The sequence below is a fragment of the Eubalaena glacialis genome, chromosome 14 (genome assembly GCF_028564815.1).
Source record: "Eubalaena glacialis isolate mEubGla1 chromosome 14, mEubGla1.1.hap2.+ XY, whole genome shotgun sequence".
In the NCBI taxonomy this organism is placed as follows: Eukaryota; Metazoa; Chordata; class Mammalia; order Artiodactyla; family Balaenidae; genus Eubalaena; species Eubalaena glacialis.
In genome coordinates this window covers 26,959,777-26,984,437 of record NC_083729.1, presented here as the reverse complement: position 1 = coordinate 26,984,437, position 24,661 = coordinate 26,959,777, and the positions used below count along the sequence as shown (strand labels likewise).

At 39.0% G+C, this 24,661-nt stretch overlaps 1 protein-coding gene across 6 annotated transcripts in view; it reads right to left on the bottom strand.

Annotated features, from left to right (window-relative positions):
• LTBP1 (latent transforming growth factor beta binding protein 1) overlaps window positions 1-24,661 on the bottom strand; it is a 419,947-nt gene that overhangs the window by 265,759 nt on the left and 129,527 nt on the right. For all 6 annotated transcript variants that reach the window (XM_061210616.1, XM_061210619.1, XM_061210618.1 and 3 more), the window contains exon 4: window positions 6,363-6,532. In XM_061210616.1, coding sequence (XP_061066599.1) covers window positions 6,363-6,532 — 170 coding nt within the window. The remainder of the gene's footprint in view (window positions 1-6,362; window positions 6,533-24,661) is intronic.

Sequence of the window (24,661 nt, the reverse complement as noted above, 5' to 3'; positions counted from 1 at the left end):
AAGATCCACATTGCCATACGGCTGGGAAACTGGCTCAATGTTCCTGATTCCCAAACAACACTGTGTGGGGATGACCAAGAAGCTCCAGGAACTTGCTGATTTTACAAGGGAAAAGGCACAGAGCTTTACTATCAACCCTTCTTCAAGGCCGTATGTTTTCACACCGAGTAACCTTCTTAAATGCTAAATCGTTTGTTAGTTTGCATCAGCTTCATGTAAGATCGTTTCTGGCTGGTACAACTTCCACTGTCACTTCGTACTTGCTGTATTGGTGTGGAGCCATTCCCTCGAGACACACTTACCTGCACATGACAAGCTAAGGGTAGACTCCATGCAGGGAAGGATTTCGAGCGCTGAAGAATGTTAAGTCTACGGAATTCTCCTTCCTCCAAAGTGCCCAGTTTGTCCATCTGCAAAGCTTTGCCCTAGTGGGGCTCCCAACCAATCAGGAACTAACAGAGAGGGCATCTCAGAGAACTGGGATTGCCAGCACACTTGATTTCCCCTTCCCTTTTCTCTCTTCACACAAGTGATCTTCCTATCACTCATATCTTAAACTTCAACACCCAAATGAGGCGAGGGTGGTTCTCAGGACCAGACTCTTCGCCACCAGCATTTTCTAACTATTCTTCCTCTGGAGGTATCCATATTGCAAATTCATCCTGCACTTAAGAACCTGGTTCCAATTCTTCTCATCTGTACTTATTACATCTACATTTGCCTTCATCGAGTTGCCACTCCACGGTTTCTCCCCTTTTTTGCAAAGGCCCAGTGAGTGGGGGATCAATCTGGTCTTCCTTAAAGCCAACTTCCATCTATGGTGGGTGCTCTGAACTACACCACGGACTCCCTCCCTGTGAAGATTCTGTAACTAGCACAGTGCATCCGAGCCTTTAATGAGTATTCCTGCCCACCTACTTGAAATGGCTGGCATAAGCACAACAGCCTAAGCCAAATACTGCCTGCCTATCCTTTCAACTTCAGATTTGTTTTGCTAAAGCAAAAATCTTGGATGTGTCCTCTAACCTTCTGCAGAACTACTCTCTTCTCTCAGGACAACCAGGAAGATGCAGTTTTAATGGTAACATCTTCGCTCTGTCAGTCTGCAACCACAGAAAATCTTCACTCCAGACACATGAACTTTTTTTCCCGGGGAGATATAACACTTGCCATCAAACCCTGAGATACTTTCATGTCTTATGCTTCTCGGTGGCAGTGTGAACACAGCCTGAAGGCTAATGCTAGCACATTCAACCACAGTGTTGCTAAAAGAGGAAGGCTCGTGTGCCCAAAGGGCCCATGCTCTTCAGAGTATGGGAACATGGACTGAGGTCAGGCCAGAACTGGGCTGCAGGGATTTGGGCAGCAAAGTTGCTCAATGGACTCTTTGCCTCCCTCTCAAACCTAAGACCTGCTGAGGAGGGCTGTTGCATCTTCAAATGGGGGAGAGCCAGGAATTCCAGTCAGCCCATGACTCATGTGGGGGGGTGAGGGTGGGAGCAGAAGCTGAGCCGACTGGCCTGTTGCAAGGACCGGGAGGGGTCAGCACAGACACAGGATCCAGGGCTAAGATGTTTCCTGGGGTCCCAGTGCAGGCACGATAAGGTTTTCTTCTGTCAGAAGCGGCCTAATGGGGCTGTGTATGTGTTTCCTGCACCACTATGGGTGTTTACCTAAGCAGAAAGCTTATGTTTAACAATTTAAGTAAAAATTAAAAGTGGGCTTCTCCTAACTTTTTATAACTGAACAGTATCATATTTTCTCAATGCCAATAATCAATCACTCTCTCATGTCTCTCAGCACATCAGGAGATAAATTAGCAACTCTTTTAAGAGTCTGATTTGTATCAATTTTAGAAACTTTAGAAAGGTAGTATATAAAAGATGGTGTCTGCCTTTCCTGAAATTTAAGATTTTGGCTTTGTTGAATCTGAAGTAAGATTTCAATAGACAACTTTAAAATATAATTAACCTTTTTAAAAGCTAAGTCCACCTTGAGAGGAAAACCACTGGAATTAGCAATGAGAAATCCAATTATAAAAGTTTACATTTCTAAAAATTTCCAAATATTAAACTGAGGTAATAGAAAAAAAAGTGGAGCAGGTGAATATTCAAATCAGAGATTCTCCAATTTCTTAGCTCTAGGACTCTTTGCATAACCTGCAAATCAGTAGTCTAGGGAACTATTTCAGCTATAGGGATATTTCTGCTCATCCTAAAGCTCTCCTTTATAAGTAACTCCACACTCTACCTTAAGAAGCTCTCCATTATTAACCCTGATGATAAAAAAATCCTTCCACCATGGACCAAAATGGAAATTTTATTTTCTGGTTTTAATATCATCAAGCGTCCCATGGTATTTTCAGCACAACAGCAGATAGTCTGGAATGGATACTTATTACCCTCAAGATCTTTTTCTAGTGCATTGTATTGAAATAATCTCTTTAGGTGTGAGATATTTGGGTCTGCTCCTGAGCAGATACTAAGATAATCTGAACTGACTGTTTTTATAAGATTGCCTTTAAACGTTATCATCATGTCATTTCAACTTCCCTCCCTCTAGGTTAAAAACACTACTAAGCCAACCACAACAGGATTTGGTTTACATAGTCAAATCTTTCCTACAAATTACCGAAAGAGGTACTGGATAAAGCAGATCCCCTCTACCCAACACCATTCTTAGCACTTCTGAGAGAACCAGTGACCTCCATTCCTTGAAACTTTTATAACTACTTATTTGGAAATAATTTTTAAGCATTTTTGTGTTATTTTTAACATAACATGGCTTTACCATATTCACACTTTGTGCAACCATGATAACGATTTAATTCCAGAACACTTTCATCAGCCCAAAAGAAACTCCTTACCCATCAATGGTCACACCCCATTCCTGCTCTCCCCAGCCCCCAGCAACCACTAATCTACTATCTGTCTGCATGGATATTTCACATAATTTGCCTGTTCTAGACATTTCATATAAAAATGGAATCATATGTGATCTGGATTCTTTTGTACCTGGACTCATTCAGTATGCTTTCAAGGTTCATTCACGTTGTGGCATGTATCACATTTCATTCCTTTTTGTGGCTGAACAGCCAATGGCAAGATATACCACATTTTGTTTATCTACTATCAGTTGATGGGCAGTTTGGTTGTTCTCACTTTTTGGCTATTGTGAATAACACTGCTATGAACATTTGTACATACGTTTTTGTGTACACACGTTTTCACTTCTCTTGAGTATATACTTAGGAGTGGAACTGCTGGGTCATAGAGTAACTCTATGTTTAACTTTTTGAGGAACTCATGGTGATTCATGCAATTCAGTCCAGCCGCATGGCCATTAATGGGTCATCCAGTGAAAATGTTATTTCCATCAGTATCAAAAGGCTTTCTATAAACAACCAGGAGTAACATCCATTACTTTCCCCAGTGCTGTGTGGCATGTCACTCTAACATTAAAGGAAACTAGACTTATCTAACACAACTGGTTTCCTGGTAGTTCATGCTTTTCTGGCTGCCTCCAAACCAAGTGGAGCTACGTCTGAGAATCATCATGGGGAGCAGGGTGGGTTGCTGGGAATAGTGACACTGAAGAACAGCTGCTTACACACAGGGCCTCTAGAGCATCTTTTGGTTTAATTGTCCTGTTCCAGGCACCAGTCAATCAGGTCCAAAATCTATATATTTTCAGCAGATTGATTTTTTTCAATTGAAGCATGGCTGATTTACAATACTGTGTTAGTTTCAGGTATACAACATACTGATTCAGTATTTTTGCAGATTATATTCCATTATAGGTTATTACAAGACAATGGGTGTAATTCCCTGTGTTATACGTATATCCTTGTTGCTTATGTATTTTACATATAGTAGTTTGTATCTATTAAACCCATACCCCTAATTTGTCCCCCCTCCTTCTGAGTCTGTTTCGTATATACATTTGTATTATCTTTTAGATTCCACATATAAGTGATATTATACAGCATCTGTCTTTGTCCAACTTATTTTACTAAGCATAAAATTCTCTAGGTCCATCCACATTGCTGCAAATGGCAGTATTCCGTTATTTTTTTATGGCTGAGTAATATTCCATTGTTTATATACACACACCACATCTCAATCCAAACACCTGTTGATGGGCACTTGGGTTGCTTCCATATCTTGGCTATTGTAAGTAGTGCTGCACTGAACACTGGGGCACATGTATTTTTTCAAAGTAGTGTTTTCATTTTTTCCAGATACATACCCAGGAATGGAACTGCTAGATCATATGGTGGAATTGCTAGATCTTATGGTTGCTCTATCTTCAGTTTTTTAAGGAACCTCCATACTGTTTTCCACAATGGTTGCACCAATTTATATTCCCATCCTCAGTGTACAAGGGTTCCCTTTTCTCCACATCCTCTCTGACACTTGTTATTTGTAGACTTTCTGATGATAGCCATTCTGACAGGTGTGAGGTGATACCTCAATGTGGTTTTGATTTGCATTTCTCTTATAGAGATGTTAAGCATCTTTTCATGTGTCTGTTAGCCATCTGTATGTCTTCTTTGTAAAAATATCTGTTCAAGTCTTCTGCCCCTTTCTTGATTGGGTGGGTTTTTTTTTTGATACTGAGTTGTATGAGCTGTTTGTATATTTTAAATATTAACCCCTTGTCAGTCGCATCATTTGCAAATATTTTCTCCCATTCCATAGGTTGTCCTTTTAGTAGATTGAGAAACTAAGTCTCTAGATTACCAGTTGGCAAACTACAGCCCATGGGCCAAATCCAGCCAGCTACCTTTTTTTGTTTTTTTAAACAACCTACTAGCTAAGAGTTTTTACATTTTTAAATGTCTACATTTTAAATAGTTATGTACGTACCTATATATAACATCCTTAATTTGTATCTTGGCTCCCAATGCCTAAAATATTTATTATCTGGTCTTTAAGAAAAAATTTGCAGACCCCTGCTCTAGATGATACTCATGCAAATTAAACTAGTCTCCAGTCTTAATACCAGAGATTCCCAAACCATCTTTTCCTGACACCTCCATGAAATTCAGAATTCTTTTATCAGTATGATCATAAGCTTTCAAAAACTCTTCCCATCACATTCTAATTTTGGAGAGCTTCTATAAAATATGATCTACATAAAGCTTCAAGGAAATAGTAGTACCTCTAGATTTTTAGAGATTAGAAAAATATTATATACTTAGGAATATTTCTAGAGAACAGGCTATTAAGCACTGAAATCAAAGGAGCTTTAAAAACAAGATGATACATCTATTGTTTTGCAAATAACTTGGAAGCTATCCTTTCTAAAGGGCAAGGAGATGATCTACACAATTTCTCCATTCTTCCCTCATCATCCCAATAAATCACCTCAAACTATTGCTCTGGGGTCCAGCCTCAAGTCCTGAGCACAATTTTCTCAAAAGATGAAAAGTGGAATGTACATACCTTATATTAGCTACTCTTTTTGTTAAATGGCCAATTCTGGGATGTGGAGGTGGTCCCCAGGAATCAAGCCCATACAGACACAGACTTCTGAAGTGCCAAACAGTAGTAAGAATTCTCTCTCAGCTCTCCGCACTACTCTGGGTGGTGAAAGACAGTCCTTTTCAACCTCACAACTGGCATTCTCTTTCATTACTTATGGCGCAGGCCATCCATCAATGTGAGACAGAGCAGGAAGCTGCTGGAAGGAGCGTGTGCATCCAGCTCTCCCCTTTGAACAGTCTGCCGCCTCACTGAAGAACGTTTTCTCCAGATGCTGCCAGCAGACACTCTGTAATATTTAACCCACAAATCATCACATTCCCCACCCTCTGAGCCGGGGCTTGTCCTTGAACCTCCCCCAGAGTGAGATATTAACCAAGCTGGCCACTGATACAAGAGCTCTTTACAAACTCAGTAAAACCTACCACACCATGGAACCGATATACTAAAAACATTGCCCTCCTAACATGAAAACATCCACTGTAGGTAAATCTCGGAGGGTAATGCAGGACACTGCAGACATCTCACAAAGAATAAATCCTGGCTAGCTCACTAAGGAAAATATTTTATCAATGTAAACATATCAGCCATCCAACTGTACAGAAAATTAGAGCAAGTATATATTGGAAATGGAGCCATCTTGCAGAAACAGTATTACAGGCAAGTCACTTCGGATCCTGCAATGTCCAGGAAAACTGCCTTTCCTCTGAAGAAGGAAACCACATTGCTGTCTGGTTGTTTCAGGAACCAGTACGGATTTTTAAAAAATGATTCTTGAATTTTATCTACTGTGACACATTAAAGCCATCTACAGAGCGAAGTGTTTCCAAAGCATGATACTGTAACTTAGAAAGATGACTGACAGGACATACTCACACTGCAAAGGTGCTGCCACATGATCGTGTCCAAATCTTAAAGGGAATGAACCTTCAGTAGACTGCTCTCCCGAAATCACCTTCTGAGCTGCAAAGTACTTGGGCTTGAGCACATATTCCTGGGCCTGGCCATGATGAATCATCACATTCTGTGAGGAAAGGGGTGTCACTCTGGAAAGAAACAAAGTAAGGATAAGGAAATTAATAACGGACTTTTAAAGTCAACTAAGAAGGAAAGAATAAGAGATCAGTTAAACTTAGAAAGGAGCATAAAAATTTCATGCAAGGCTAATTTTTTCCTTCAAATACTGTAGTCATGACATATTAAGAAATAATAACACCTTACCCTTGGAAACCTCCAACATAAAGGGGACTTTGCCTGTCTTGTCAAGAAGTGTAAGGACATACAGGTCATCAACAGAGGGAGTCTATCAAAGCACTGAAAGCACAGCTACCATGAGCCCTCATGTAGTACACGTAAGTTATATTTAAGACAAAAACATACATGAACAGGCATGTATATCAGGAAGGTATTAAACCTCTTTGAGCCTCACTTTCCTATTCTGTACCATGGAATATCTGCTGCACAGGGCTAAGAAAAAAATTCTTGTAAAAATCTGAACACACAAAAACTGAAAAAAATTTTATAATCTTTTGAAATATAAATTATGGTCATGGGGAAAAAACACACTCATAACATTGTAGTTAACAGTTATTTTAATATTTCATGCTGTATCTCAATGATTAAAACTGTACTATTTAGGTTAAGTGTTTCATAATTACTAGTCTCTAAGAATAATAAGAATAATAACTTAACGACAATCTCATAATTTTGTCAATGACACGAGCCAAGACCTCTGAGGACTCCTGAACTCGATTACTGTGTTTTCACCCTTCTGGTTGAACCTTTTTCTCTTCTATGACAGTTCTCTACTGCTGCATGTACTGTATACTTTAAAATAAGCCTTCATCCAGATTTAATCACTCCCTGAGGGACAGAATTGAAATCATTCACTAAGCAAGACAAACAATGTAGACTATAAAGAAGATATACCAACTAATTCTGGAAAATGCAAACTTGCTATTAAAATTGTTGGAACAGACCATTTTAGCAGCAAACTGAGCCTCTGGAAGGAAACTTGCCCTCTGCTGTAATCTTGAATATTATTGACTGTGACATGTTAAAGCCATCTAAACCGAACAATATTTCCAAACTACCATACTATAACTGGGGTTTTGTGGCACCTTATTAGCATGAGTTTAGCCCAGTCAACCATCTTCCCAAAAGACTGGCCCCAATGAGGGACTATCTGAACAAGAGGAAGAAATGACACCACGGGTGGTGAGTAAGAAAGATAAATCATCAAGCCACCAAAAACACCCACACAGTGTCTCATCAAAAGCAGTAGCAAAATCTTGAATAAATCCAGCCTATTGGATTCATTCTGGTTGGGATGGATGAGCTATTTTGTGAGACAAGACATCCATGAGAGACAAATAGAAGAGGTTGGGATTAAGGGTGCTTCCCTCTTAGCCAGTCAGCGATCTAAATCTATTACGTTCAACCCTGTAGTCCTAGGAAAGCCTAGGAAAATACATCTTGCGCCTAGATTTTCCCAGACGCAATGCCATGGAAGGGCATTCTCTTTGTCACTGGATGACTGACTTAAGTTACTAAAAGCCTAAAGCTTAACATTGTAAACACTTTTGTTTCGATGATGTAAGTGTTGGTTTGAACTTTAAGTATGTTTGATTGGGATGAAGTAGAAAGTGAAACAGCTGGACACATCTGGTGGTGACTGCTAAGAACCACAAGGCTGCTCTGTCAGCCTCGTGGAAAGGGGAAGCCCTCCTTCTCATCTCAGGGGCAACTCGCTCCCCAGCTACGCTGTCAACCCTGTCATGAGAGAAGTACAGGCTGACTCCTGTTCAGAAGAGGACAGCCCGGCATTCCAAGAGACCTTGAAGCTGCTACAACTAATTCCTGCTCTGACCACTGCCAGATAAGGGTGACCGTGGGCTCTGCCTTCTAGTTGAGGTCCTCCCTTTCTCTCCCCTCTGAATCACAGAAGGGAGAAGCAGCAAGAAACGAGCTGAAAGCACATGTGTGTGTGGCTCCTTTTCCCTAAACATAACAAAAAGGTAATGAACAAACAAGAGAGCTGTACCAGGTCTAGAACTTGAGTAACAAACCTCAGCCATCATTAACTAAAGGAAATGAGTAATAGTACTGGTAATGGTACCCACGTCTTACTATAACTATCCTACAAGTGACAGACACATTGCAAATATGAAACTACACAGAGCTGTGCTTCCCTGTCCTCCATCTCCTTCACTTTCCCCCAATTCGAGGATGTAAATAAATACATGTGCTCGCAAAGACACACAGACACATGAACAGACAGGCCACTCTGTCTCATGGCCTCATGGAGAAGCAAAGCCATAAGAAGTGACACCATGTGGGGCAAGTAGAGGCAACTGTCCACTCACTCATTCCACAAATAGAAATTAAGTGTAATCACCATCCTACTCTCTCTTCCTCACTTCCTCCTTCATGGTTGGCATCTACCTTTTCCTCTAATTTCACCCTTCACAATTATTTCCACTTTGGACCATCTCTCAGGCTTACAAATATATATCCTCTTTAACTCTTCTTTTCCTTCTCTTTTACTCAAGTATATCTAGTGTTTCCTATCTCTCAGGGAAGAAAAAAAAATCTCCTTTCAATTGGGATTTTCTCCTCTCTTCCCCCATACCTTTACATTAAAAAAAAAAAAAAAAAAGGCTTAACAATCGCTAGTGAAAATCAGATCTGTCATAGCATTATAAATAATTTTGTAAGGGAAAACCAAAATGTTTAAAGAAAATTAGATTAAAATGAAAACTATAGGACCCCTGGTTCAAAATGCATTTGGGGGCACCCATATATTTTCCCTTCCTCCAAAGAAGCCCTAAAAGTTATAGGTAAGGAATAAAAAAAGAAAAGAAATCCAGACTTGACATTTAGCTGTTATGCAATAGGACAGCCACACTAGTAATTAAAATATTGAAGTACTCTGTTGTGACAAATATCTACTGTCCCAAGCCCTCAGTGTTCCTCCCTCCCCCACTCCACTGGACTCCCCAGGATATCCACTCAGTCCCATAAGTAAGAAATTCACATTTGACAGAGCTGGAGACCTCAGGGTCTTGGCTCCAGCATCCTTTCTGATGTGCGGCACAGGTAAGGATACTAAAAATGTTTCACATAGCCCATTAACACATACAGGAAAAATTTCAACAAATCTGTAAGAGAGCAGGGCAGACTGAGAAATGTTGACTGTTGTAGCAGGAAGGAAGCCATACCTAAATATTTTAACTTCTTTTATCTCAATCTACAGTAAGAAGCACATTTTACATGGAGATCCAGTACACATCCATACATATTTTTTTTTAATACAGCTAAGTATTACAAAATAGTATATTTATCCTTATTATGCAAAGGACACGAATGTTCTCTCCTGTCATTTTTTTAAATGACAGTCTTGAACTACTACATTGATGTCATGACTTCCTGACTCCTAATGGGTCACAAAGTAGCTTAAGGACACTGGTCGAAAAAATCACACAGGCACAGAGGAAGCCATCTTCCCAGGAGACCGCAGACATGTTCTGAATACTCAAACCAAGTAAAGCACAGGGTGATAATGAGAAGTAGGGCTGAACACTGGTGTCTTCACTAAGAAGGCTACATATGAAGGCAGCTGTTCTCCCTGATTCTAGCAAAGAGAACATCCAAAAGTCAGGCTTCTACCCCCCATCAGGGAAAAAATGAGTCTTCTTCTCTAAAAGAATGGAACTATGTGGTACAAACCACAAAACTTACTCCCCCAGAGTAAGGCCCTCTCATTCTGGTGTTTGGAGATCCCCTAGCTTCAAGATTGGTTTCCCATATTTCCCCTAAAAGGAAGGTTGCCAGGCAACCAGGAGACAGGGAGCTCCAGGAGAATGATCCTAGGGAGACAAGGGGGAGTCATGACAATGGAAAACATGATTGAGATTTTGGAGAAACTTGACTATATATACGCAATTGATGGAATGGGAAAAGGGAGAATCCATTCCCATTTGATGCTAGGAACACACTCCTTCAGAAAGCACAGAGGTGTTGGCGATGGACGCACAAAGGGAGCAACCTAAGCACCCTATACTTGGCTTTGCCTTGAGTGGAACACCCACAGACAATACTGCGAAGGCTGTAACTGCTAGAAACAACCCATGTGACCAACGTAGGTGATATAAATGTACATACCTAGCTGGAGGAGGTTGGCAAATTCTGGAAGAGGAAGAGGAGAAGTGAAGGGAAGGTGAGGAGAGCCACTGCCCTCATCTTACAAAATGGAGGGTCATGAGAGAACATTCACAACCTTGAAAGATGAGGTTGACGTTAGAGGAAATAGAGGTTTAAATGTGTTGGTGGAGTATGCAGAGACAAACTCTTAATACTAAACAATGATGTTTGAGAGAAAGGGTGGGGAGCAAGAGGTGAAATGAATACGCTGAATCTTCATCTCCTACGGCAAGCAGTTTTTAGACAACATTTAAAGGGACTAAATCTAGAACTGGCCAGAGGTCACTACCAGCAGGAGTAATAGGACTTGAGGATTAAATTAAGGGTGGCAGGGAGCAAAAGGAAAAGGAGTCAAGTGATGATGAAGGTTTCCAGCCTGGTTGACTCGAAGGGTATTTTTGGTTCAAGTCCAAGAGGAAAAGTAAAGGCAAGGAGGTGTGCCGAGTTAAGGCAGTCAGAAAAAAAGGGCCAGTGTGTGAGGAAGATAATTATGTTAGTTTTAGAGATAGAAATGTGGGGTGGATCTCTGGGGAGCAGATACAGAAAGCCTCTGAGTTTAGGAACAGTGATGTTCCAAGAGAGGCCAAATTCTTCTAAGGCAAAAATGTTTCAGAAAAACTATGGAACCACACAGTCTTGGAGGCTAGTCGCACTTAGTGGTGGGGACACAAAGAAAATCAAGAGGAGATAAAAACAAAAATAACATAGATACAGAAGCGATAAGTGGAAGAAAGTTTCTAGATGGAAAGGAGAGAGAACCACCTGAAAATTGCTGCAGAAAAGGCAGGGAAACAAGCAATTGGAAAAGGCCACTGGGTTGGGTTGTAGGTCACCAGCCCCCTCAGCACTGCCACTTTAATAGTGACAGGAGTGGGACTGCATAGGGTGAAACACTTGATGGGTGCTCTACTGGTGACACTCGGAAAAGGAGAGAAGTAGGCCAGAAGTCAGGGGTACAGCCAGCCATCTGAAGACTTGAATCTGTGTAAACCTCTGTATCTTTGTAAGTAGAAAGGAAACAATTACATAAAACTTCTTTCCTTAAAAGAAGGGATTAGTCACACACTGTTTACACTTCTGCCTTCACAGTGGCAATTTTTGGCACAAGAATGGACTAAAATTTTCCATATTTCTACTAAATCCATTATTTGACCTGTAGAGCGGGTGGGAGGATCTGGCAACACCCAAGCCCCTTTCCACTTAAGGAAAGGGCTTTGGACCTCACAGAAGGGAGCCTCCAACAGGCCATAAAATGTTTCCCACAGAAGGTAGGTCTGACATGATCAAACCCTCTCCCCTATGATTAGGGCACTCAGGTTTATAATCAGGATGAAGAAAAACTGGGAGAGGAAACAGTGCTGCCACAGAGAAGTCACCTCCAGTCTTTCAGGGCCTGTTTCTCTTTACAAAATTCAAGTGGTCATATGTGCCCCGGTTGTGTTTCAAGTAGCTCAGAAGTGTGGGTGAATGCTCCTCAAAGAACAGAATGCACCAAAGTAAATAAGAAATGCAAGCTGTGATTTGATGGAGAAAGGCTCTTTCCTGCAAAGTTCAAGGACAATGTGCACAGAGACGGACAAAGAAAAACCTCCCTCTAGGAAGAGGTCGCAAGGCAGCGTAACACACACACACACACACACACACACACACACACACACACACAGAGGTAAGGGGAGACAAGTGTTTGTTTTCAGTAACCCCATTCATAGGAAATTATCTATCCAACCAAAAAAAATAAGGAGGTAAAAGGCTGCTGATGAGGAGACTAAAGGACAGCACAGATTTCCAGTAACAGAGTGAGGGCTGGAGCATGCCAGAACAAACACAGAGGAAGTGAAATGAAACAAGCAAACACAGTCATGAGAACAGGAAGAAAGTAAAGATTACACTGAAAATATCAATGTAGGGATAGACCAGTAAAAAGTCTTACACTTCAAATGAGATGAAAAAGACAAAAAAATATTGAAAAAATAAAATTAAAGAAGGTAGATATTGGGGGTTGGGGGGCATGTTGGAAAGACATGGAAATTAAGGGAGCTTTGGTGGTCATCATGAATAAACATGGTAAACTCAACCAAGTTGAACTGATTTTCTTTTACCAGTGGTTCTTAACTGGGGTGATCTGACTCCCAACCAGGGACATTTGGCAATATCTGAAGGCATCTGTAATTATCAGGACTTGGAGGTAAGGTGCTCACATCTAGTGGGTAGAAGCCAGGGATGCTACTAAATATCCTATGACATACAGGACAGCCCTTCATAAGAAAGACTTATCGGGCTAAAAATGTCAACATTTCTGAGGTTGAGAAACACTGCTGTAACCATGAGCTATTATCACAAAACAGGTGTAATGAACACCTGAGTAAAGAGCCAATGGCCTCCAGGAGTAGTAATGAAGATGTCCACAGAAATGATGCAGCCAGGAACACAAGAATTTAGACTCAACAATAAAGAAATTGATGAAAAAACATACAACTTCCACCTGTGTCTTTTGGAAGCCCCATTAAGGCCACAGGAAGGTGGCCTTGTACTCAAGTTGTTTGGGTGGCTTGGGTGTAAGGAATGCTAGAATATCACTGAAAATGTAATGGGATGGCCAAGAAAATAATCATTTTTATTAGAACTCCTCAAAGGAACAGTATAGAATGTGGTTGGAGAAAACCCTTTGATAAACTGCTTAGCATTGGGCTGAGGGTGTGCCATAAAGACACGATGCAAAAATAAGATCTGGTCAGTCACTAAACCGCTTTCTAAGGATGGTGAGTCCCATCTGCTGTATGGCTTTGGTTATGTCAACAAGGTCAGAAGCATTTGGGGCCAGACATGAATTGTCTGGGATAACAAGGGAGAAAGGCTCAGGGCTGCACCGACAGTTCTCCACACTACTCTCACAGTCGTCACGTTCTCCTCTGAAGACATCTGTCTGACCTCAAGTGCTGGCCTCTCAGAGGCACCCTGTGCCCTGGAATAGCCCTGGTTAGAAGAGCCTTCTGGACCTGACTGCTACATGCGAACATTCAAGGAATTCTCCAACCCTCTAATCCCAAGTTCCTAGAAGGGAGGGGACTATAATAAAAGAGCTGTAATGAAGAGGAGACTCTAAGAAGCACAGTGAGCAAGGCCTCCTCTTGGGAAGTTTAATAATCATAATGCTTGGGAGATTAAAGAAAAATGAAGTGTAAATCAACTATACTCCAATAAAAATTTTTTTAAAAATGAAGTGGACTGAAATTAAGTGCTTAAAAAATGTAAATGGTCTTAACTCAATGAAAAGTCAAAGACTGTCAGACTGAATAAAAACGCCCAGGTGTTGTATATGCTGCTTACAACAATTCCATTTTAAATATAAAGACACAAATAGGTTAAAAACAGAAGGATGAAAAAAGAGGTAACATGTTAACATGAGTCAGATAAAAGCTGCAGTGGCGCTGTTAATAACAGGCAGAGTAGATTTCAGAGCAAAGAATATTATCAAGGATAAAAAGCATCATTTCATAAGGATAAGGGTCAATTCATCAAGAGGACATAAGAATCCTCAACAGTTGTGAACCTGATAACAGAGCTTCAAAATACGTGAAGTGAAAACTTAAATAAAAAAAAAAAAAGCCATGAGAAATAGATAAAACTTTGTAGTTGTAATTGCAGGTTTAGTACCTTTCAATTGACAGAACAAGTACACAGAAATCAGTAAGGATACAGAAGACTTGAACAACACTATCAGCTAGCTTAACCCAATTGACATTCATAGAACACTTTGCCCAAGGGCAGAGCACATGTTTCCCAAATGCATACAAGATATTTACCAAGATAGAACACATTCTGGGCCATATAAAAAATTTCAGTAACTTTTAAAGGGTTTGGGTCATACAAAATTATGTTCTTTGACCATAACAGAATTAAATTAGAAATCAATAACAGAAGTATCTTTAGAAAATGCTCCAAATACTTGTAAACTAAAAACCAAACTTCAAAATAACCAATGGATCAAAGACAAAATCAAAAGGGAAATAAAAATTATTTTGAACTGAATGAAAATGAAAACACAACCTATCCAAATTTATGGGATGCTGCTAAACCACTACACCAAGGAGTAAAGTTGTAGTGCTAAATACCTATATTAGAAATGAAGAAAGGTCTCAAATCAATGACCTCGGCTTCCAAATAAAGAAACCAGCAAAAAGGAAAATAAAACCCAAAATAAAAAGAAATAAAATAAAGACCAGAGCAGAAATGTATGAATTTGGGGGTGGGGGAAGTCAATAAAAGCTGTTTGAGAAGATCAGTAAAACTGATAAATCTCTGGCTAGACTGATAAACAAAAAGAGAAAGAAGACAAGTTATCAATATTAGAAATGAGAGAAGTGACATCACTATAGGTCTAGAAGGTCAAAAGGTCTAATGAAGCAATTTGAAGAAGCCTCCATTAGCCAAAGAATAACTGTGATTGGGTTGAATTATTTGAAATATGTTTAAATGTATCCATTCATTAAAAAAACTAAGTCACCTTTGGAAGATGTTAATCAACTCATTATTTGAAAACTGGTCAATCAACAATTAGCACTACACCCTCATGTGATGGTTAATTTTATGTTTCAACTTGGAGGGTGTTTTTGGATGAGATTAACATTTAACTTGGTGGACTCTGAGGAAGCAGACTGCCCTCCATCATGTGGGTGAACCTCATCTAATGAGTTGAAGGCCTGAATAGAACAAAAAGACCAGCCTCCCTAAGAGGGAATTCTGCAGCAGACTGCCTTCTAACATTATCTGCACCATTGGTTAGGTTCTCCTGGATCTCTGCCTGTTGGCCCTACTTCAAATCTGGACTTGCCAGCCCCCATAATCACATGAGCCAACTTCTTAAAATAATCTCATTATATATGGTATATATACACGCACACATATGCACACATGCAATTGGTTTTGTTTCTCTGAAAAAGCCCAATATATAACCCGCTACTTTCTCTATACAAACTGAACCTCAAACAAACAACTGAGGAAAGATGGATTGGAAAATTCTTCTAGCAGAAAAAGGATAGAATTAAAACACCATATTTGCTACCCCTATTGAAATGTAGTCAATAATCAATGACTGCTAACATCTCAAAAAGAGACAACACATGCCCCATGATGGAAGAGCACACCGCCACTTAGGAAGCAGTCCCATCAAAACTCAAACCTGAATGTGACCAAGCATCTAGACCTACACACCACTTACAGCAAATTCAAGGGGCAGAGTACATGTTAATTTCCCAGCAAAATCTACAGTTCAGTGAAGAGATTTCAAGGAAACAAAAAAAGAGGGAAGAGGGACTCACAGATCAAAATATTTAAGAAACAAAAACTGCCATGATAAATATTTTTTGATCCCAATTTGAACTAATAAGCTGTTAAAAACTTATGAAACATCTAGGGAAATTTACCTGGATTCTTAATGATAAATGTTATTAATTATCTTAGGTGGGATAAAGGTCTTGAGGGTATGTGTTAAGAGCCCTTATCTTTTAGGGATACTGAAATATATGCTAAATATTTACAGATTGACTTCAAAATAATCAGGGGGAAGAAGAGAAGTAGGCAGAGTATAAAAGAACACAATTGGCTCTGAATTGATAAGGATGGATACTTTGGAGTTTCTCCATACTATTTCCTCTGTTTTTACGTGTTTAAACCATTCTCTGTTTACAAACTACAAGTATATGAAATTTTTTAAAACCTGTATCAAATGAGATCATCTATTTACAAGTACTTTGAAACGTAGAAAAAAAATCAATAAAACCGGAAGAAAAAAGTTAAAAAGTAGAAAACATTACTTACGTGTAAGGTGGCAATACTGCTTAGTATTCACAAAAAGAAAGAGAAAACAAATAGCAAGAGAGGAAAAAATAATGAAAAAACAAAGAAATTCCAACCATGCACATCCCCACTTTTCTTCTATTTCTAATTATCAAAGCTACAAGCTACGGACACTGTAAAACTCTTAGAGGAAAACATAGGAAGAACACTCTTTGACATAAATCACAGCAAGATCTTTTTGACCCACCTCCTAGAGTAATGGAAATAAAAACAAAAATAAACAAATGGGACCTAATGAAACTTAAAAGCTTTTGCACAGCAAAGGAAACTATAAACAAGACAAAAAGACAACCCTCAGAATGGGAGAAAATAGTTGCAAATGAATCAATGGACAAAGGATTAATCTCCAAAATATATAAACAGCTCATGCAGCTCAATATTAAAAGAACAAACAACCCAATCCAAAAATGGGCAGAAGACCTAAATAGACATTTCTCCAAAGAAGACATACAGATGGCCATGAGGCACATGAAAAGCTGCTCAACATCACTAATTATTAGAGAAATGCACATCAAAACTACAATGAGGTATCACCTCACACTGGTTAGAATGGGCATCATCAGAAAATCTACAAATAACAAATGTTGGAGAGGGTGTGGAGAAAAGGGAACCCTCTTGCACTGTTGGTGGGAATGTAAATTGATACAGCCACTATGGAGAACAGTATGGAGGTTCCTTTAAAAACTAAAAACAGAATTACCATATGATCCAGCAATCCCACTACTGGGCATATACCCTGAGAAAACAATAATTCAAAAAGACACATGCACCCCAATGTTCATTGCAGCACTATTTACAATAGCCAGGTCATGGAAGCAACCTAAATGCCCATCGACAGACAAATGGATAAAGAAGATGTGGTACATAGATACAATGGAATATTACTCAGCCATAAAAGGAAACGAAATTGGGTCATTTGTAGAGACGTGGATGGACCTAGAGACTCTCATACAGAGTGAAGTAAGTCCGAAAGAGAAAAACAAATAACGTGTATTAATGCATATATGTGGAATCTAGAAAAATGATACAAATGAACCGGTTTGCATGGCAGAAATAGAGACACAGATGTAGAGAACAAACGTATGGACACCAAGGGGGGAAAGCGGGGGTGGGGGGGTGGGGGGGGGGTGTGATGAATTGGGAGATTGGGATTGACATGTATACACTGATGTGTATAAAATGGATGACTAGTAAGAACCTGCTGTATAAAAAATAATAATAAAATAAAATTTTAAAAAAAAAGCTACAAGCTAATGAGGCAGATATCCTATCTGCAAAGGATGAGGTAACTGCTCAAAAGCTCTGAAAAGCACAGATGACTAAACTTATTCAGTTCAAGGTTTTGATGATTTATTTAGCAAGTAACCATGGAAGGAAATATTGTTAATAACCAAAGTCCTTAGTTTTGTCAAAAATGAGTTACTACGTTTGGTTACTTGGGACAGCGTCCCTGAACACAAATTTAAAAGGAATTGCAGCCATCTCCTATTTATCTAAACTAAGAGAGGCCAGAGTAAATCTAACTAAATACAATCTAAGAAAAATGCAAAATGTAAACAATAATTAAGGGCTTCTACCCTACTGAGGAAGTGACAACTGCAAAGCTTTTTCATCAAATTCTAGGAACCAGATCCTAACTCTACCACTTGCTGTGGGAAGGAAGGGGAGAATTATCTCAATTTCCTCACTGCAGTATGAGAGTAATGATATCCACCTCACAAAGTTAATGTAAAGACAACATGAAATGGGATTTGTTTCTTTAAAAACGATTCAGTTTTATTAATTAACATATATTAATTTCACACATAATCTAAATAAAGCTTTTTACAATTCATTGTGTGATCCTTGATCAAAATACAGATTACAAGCATAGAGAAACATTTTCATTCCTCTGATATAATGATCTGAGAATTGTGAGTTCTATGGTTTACAAAATGAAGCCTCATTATTTAGTAAACATGGAGGTACATTAATTATATGACTTTATCTATACTCTTCTTGGGTATCAGTGAGTTAAGTGTGTGAAAATACCTAGCACAATATCTGATGCACACACAAGGGTGTCAGATTTTTTCACTCCCCTCCACCAATAAGTAGGAGAGCACAAATACAGGATTTCACCCCTCCGGTAACATTAGAGTTCATATTCAGAGACTGCCCAAATGTATAGTTAAAAGCAATGTTTGTTTCAAACAATTTTTAATTAAAAAAAATTCTGAAGTTATTTGTAAATATTGAGTTTGGAATTTACAGTCCCATTCAGCAACCCTGAGGTCAGTTATCTATATAGTTATACCTACAAGTGAGAGACCTCCACCAGTTTCCAACAGAGAGTCAAGGAACCTAGCACCACAGCCACTATGGAATATAGTTTGGCAGTTCCTCAAAAAGCTAAAGACATAATTACCATATGGTCCAGCAATTCCACTCCCATGTATATGACCAAAATGAACTGAAAACAGGGACTCAAACAGATACTTGTACACCAATGTTCACTGGAGCATCATGCATAATAGGTGAAAGGTAGAAACAACCCAAGGTGTGCCCTTTGACAGATGAATGGATAAACAAAATGTGATATACACACAATGGAATATTACTCAACCATAAAAAGGAATGAAGTTCTGATACATGCTACAACCTGGAAGAACCTTGAAAATATGATGTGAAGTGAAATAAGCCGGATACAAGAGGACAAATTCTGTATGATTCTACATACAGAATAGGCAAATTTATAGAGACAAAGCAGAATGGAAAAATAGTGGGAGAGAGATGGAAAGTTATAGTTTAATAGGTACAGAGTTTCTGTTTGGGGTGATGAAAAAGTTTTGGAAACACAGTGGTGATGGTTGCACAACAGCATGAATGTAATTAATGCCAATGACTTGTGCACTTAAAAAGGTTAAAATGCCAAGGTTTACCACTATAAAAAAAAAAAAAAACTATGTAAAAAAGACCCCAGATTCCCTACTAACAAACAAACCCAAAACTAAACAAAATACAAAAATAAAAATAAAAAAACAGGGAAGGAAAGGGCAGGTTTCTTACCCTTCCTGCTCCCCATCCTTCAGTATTTCTGGATGATAAAATGTAAGGCTTATTCATCTCAGTCTATTCCAAATATGTTTTTGTCTCCTTTTAGCCAACTGTTTAAGATGCCAATTTTACAGTAATAATCAGGTATATGTTCTATCCCCCACATTATCACTTCAGTTTTTTTCCCCTCCTGCTTTCTAACACTCTTCCCTTTGGTAGCTGCTCCTTACACCACATGATGAGATTTCAGCCTCTGCTGCCATAATGTTACATTCTCCAGTGACCCATGTCTTACAACACTGCAAGGAATTAATGGCTGGTTGGCCAGATACGGGAAATAAATATCCACTTGTCTGGTAAGCCTTTCATACCCAACTGCTCATTCTCCAAATTCTTCTCCCACAGCACAGTTAGAGCTATTGTATTTACATGCATTGTTAGTCAACTCTCCATCATGGGCCCTAATGGCAGCTGAAAGGGACATTCATGGTTTCTGGTTTTGGATGTTAACTTTGTACACTCCCTCCTCATTACCTATAAAGCCGGAAGAATGAAAAAGATAGTGGGAACCTGTCAGACAAGCTATTCTTCTACAGTCTTCCCTCTTCCTAGCCAGCACCTTCCTTACACTGCTCTGAGACTGGCATCTAAAGAGTCAAGGATGGATACAACGGTACAAGGATCCAAGATCTCACTTTTCCAGGACATGGCGTCCACAGCACTCAAGATGGAGAAAGCATAGACACTGAATCAGATTTTGGAAATTCAAATTGTACTTCTGCCTGTGCCACTGAATCTCTGAGAGCCGTGGATCAAATTCCTCTAAGTCTGTTCCCTCATTTATAAGGTGTAAGGCTCTATGAGACCACCTCAAAAGTCCCCCAGCTCTGAAACTCAGTTATAAGCACATCAAGAACTGTAGCTCCAAAACTGTTCTCTAGTCACATCAAAAAATATTTCATATGGGAAACTATTTTTAATGTAGTATACATGTAAATATCTGTTCAAAGTGGGAAGAGACTCTCTCGGGGTTTAACTTCCCCACATTCAAGCTAACTAAAATTAAAAGGCGAAAGTTTTTTGATTTTTAAGGTGAATGCAATAAACTCTGTTTTTCCCAAATGGCCTTGTTTTTTTCTATTACAACTGCTGCTAAACTAGGTCACCTAAGTAATAAATATTGAAAGCATTTAACCAAATTCAAACATCTGTTCCATTCCTCTTTCAGAGTTTGATCCAGCTGAAATAAAATATCCACTGCCCTACAGGACCTGCAAGATCCACACTGCTGGAAATGTTGTTTTCCTAAAGCCAATATTATCTAGTGAAAAAATATGGCCTATTTCAATAAGTCTGAGGCACAAGGAGGACAAAACTATGTGAGAGGCAGCAAAATGCGATTAAGTAAATCTTGCCCTGCTGGATATTCCCACAGTAGGGCAACAGGGCTCATAACAAACCTTGGTTGGGTATGTGCCCAATTTAAGCCCCTGCACGGTAGGTCTATCCAGAGAACGTGGTGAAGGCAGTGCCTTTCCAGCTCCTGTATATACTAGGAGAACTTTGCTCTCAGAGCTGTTACCCTATTCTGCATTGGAATTTCTAAGCAAATAATTCAAATTTGACTTTGGGAAAAATTACGTTGACTTTAGGAAACAGAAATTGGTTTGTGCATAGAGATACCACAAATAAAGTTAATAATTAAATAAGAGATTAGAAAAGATACCTGCAATGCACGTGAAAAATATGGGTATGAGATACAAAGGTCTCTTATAAATTAACAACAAAACAAATGGGTAACCCAATGGGAACAAAACCAAGTAAGAAAATGGACAAAGGACATGAACATGCAATTCACTGAAGAGAAAAATCCAGAAGACTGAGAAGATGCCCAGCCTCACTAGTAATGCAAACTTAAAACTGCATTTCACACCCACTCTGCCAAGATTTTTTCAAATCACGAAAATGTGGGGAAAAAAGGATGGAACTACGGCTGACAGGGACGTAAAGTGGGAGAAGAACAATACTCTTCAGCATCACTGGTGGAAATGTGAGTTCTAAGACCTTGGAAATCAATCTAGAAAACTTAAATTCAAGGTAAAGCTATCCAATGACCTAGTAACTGCATCTTTTATAATTTAAAGAAATAAATCCCAGTACATAAGGATATATATATAACATGTTTATTGAATCACTGTTTATAACAGCAAAAAAAGTTAAGAACACTGGAAACAAGCTGAATGGCCAATAGAAGAATGGTTCAATAAATCAGCACATTTACAACATGGAATATTATGTAACCATTAAAAATGAGTTTTATCTATGTTGGAGGATTTTCTACAACCTATTTTAAGTTAGAAAATGAAGATGCAGAAACATTCATATACTATGTCCTTATTTATTAAGCAATAATAAATGTATGGACACGGGAAACATAGCACAGCTTAGGCACTAGGTTATTAAGTTATCTATGAAGGGGAGTAGTATGGTTCAAGTGGGGAGGAATGATAGTAAAGGTAAAAAGCAAGATTGAATTTTAAAGCTGTCCATGATTTTTTTTAAAAGGCATATGATATTCCAGTTGTATAAAATTTTATGTATACTCCATAAATAGAAATATAGACAGATAATCCGAAACAAAATAACTACAAGTACCTCCCATTTTATTGTCACTGCAGTGGTCTTCAAACTAGATACCATTCTCAAAAGGTACAAAATATAATGCTGTGATCCAATAATACTAGAACTTTACTTTTGTTTCTTTGTATTTCTCTTCCTCTTTATCTTCTGTTTGGAATGTTTTATAACATTCATAATATATTAGCTCAATAGTTCATGGGCTACATATATAGGGTACATACTAAGACATTTTTGCTGATATCAGTGTGCGATCCAAAAGTTTGGAGAGCAGAGTGGATACGTTTGAGCAGGATACTTTTTACACCAAAACTCCCTCAGGAAAGTTTTGATCACCTAGTTACCTATGGATTCTGTAGACTTATAATTCTAGATCACCTAGATTCTGGCCATTGTTTCTACTAGGAGTGGGTTATCCATGCCTTCTCTTCCCTCCATCCCCACCCTTTCTACCCTATCAGAGTTACCATAAGAGAAGGATCTCTCAGAATTTATTAAAAATAATTCTACAAAAACTTTGTTTGCTCCGGCAACTACTTCCAGTCCCCTTAATGTGTGATTGATCTACACCCACTACCACCACCACTTCCTTTTCTCTTACAATCTGATTTTCATATCATCTAAGTTTTCTCCCAAACAATCCTGTGAGAATGATTTTATAAATGACCTACACGGGTTTTTTTTAGTTTTTTGTTTTTTTCTATTTATTTATTTATTTATTTATTTATTTAAGCTGTGTTGGGTCTTCGTTGCTGCGTGCGGGCTTTCTCTAGTTGCAGCGAGAGGGGGTTACTCTTCCTTGCAGTGCACGGGCTTCTCATTGCGGGGGCTTCTCCTGCGGAGCACAGGCTCCAGGCGCGTGGGCTTCAGTAGCTGCAGCACGTAGGCTCAGTAGTTGTGGCTCGCGGGCTCTAGAGCACAGGCTCAGTGGTTGGGACGCACAGGCTTAGTTGCTCCGTGGCATGTGGGATCTTCCCGGACCAGGGCTCGAACCCGTGTCCCCTGCATTGGCAGGCAGATTCTTAACCACTGTGCCACCAGGGAAGCCCGACCTACATGTTTTTAAAAAACTAAAAACTACAAAGCACCATAAAATTCTTGTTCTTCTTGTAAGAACACTGACAGTTTCACAGATCTCACTATTCTTAAGATCTCTATAGCACTCATAATATATTAAAATGTATGAATTTTACATCTACTTATGCTATAAACCCCACACTATTCCATCTGGTGGAATCTGGTGTCATTTCCCTTAAGTCTGAAGACCTTCCTTCAGAATTTCCTGTTGGGCAGATCTACAACAAATTGTCTCCATTTTCATTTCTCTGAAAATATTTTTATTTCACCTTTGTCTTTGAAGGATTTCTCTGTGGACATAAAATTTCAAATAGCTTGTTTCTTTAGCACTTTAAAAATGTTCTACCACTTTACAACCTCCTTTGTTCCTGATGAGATGTGACCCATCATTTATATCATTGTTCTACTGTATGTAATTTATCTTTTAGCTCTGGCTGCTTTCAACGTTCTCGTTGATTTTCAGCTGTTTTCTATGAAGTGCCTAGGTGTGATTTTCCTTGTATTCATCTTGAGGTTTGCTGACCTGCTTTCATCTTTAAGTTTGTTTTTCACCTAATCTGGGAAACCATCAGCCATTATCTTTTCAAATACTTTTCCTGCCACATTCTCTTATCTTCTGAGATTACAATTACATACATATTATTTGATATTATCCTAACAGCACCAAGACACTTTTCCATTTTTCTTGAATCATTTATCTTTGTTCAAAATAGAATAACTGAACTTGAAGACAGCCTGATCAAAATTACCTTATCTTACTTCCATCTGGATTTTTTGTTTTCTGTTTTTCTATTAAAATTTCCCATCTATTGTTGCATTATGACCACATTTTGGGTCTACAATATTTATAATATCTGCTTTTAAAGTCCTTGTGCACTAAATTCCAGCATCTCAGTCACCTTGGGGTTGTTTTCTATTGACTGTTTCTTCTCTTGACTATGAGTCATTTCCCTTTTCTTCATGTGATTGGTATTATGGGAAGGCTATTATGAATATTATGTTGTAGAGACCATCTTTTTCTGAAGAATATTGATCAGTTATTTAGCTAGATTCAAACTCCAAATTGTTTCGCTATGGTGTACAGTGGCTGGAACTACTCAGTTCTTTCAGCTTTCCAGCTGTTTCTTCTCATTGGGAACTTTAGAGTCTCTCCATGAATCAGCCAAGAATTTGGACAGAGTTTAATGTAAAATGTTGCGGCTTCCTCTTCTGTGACTCCCTCCGTTCCTGGATCTGTCTCCTCACTTTCCAGTCACTCTGGCAGCCACAAATGCCATTCATCTCCTAACTCCTCCAGCCAGTAACTGCCACTTTCTGCCCTACGTCTAGCCATCCCACTATGCACAGACTGGGGAATGCCACCAGGC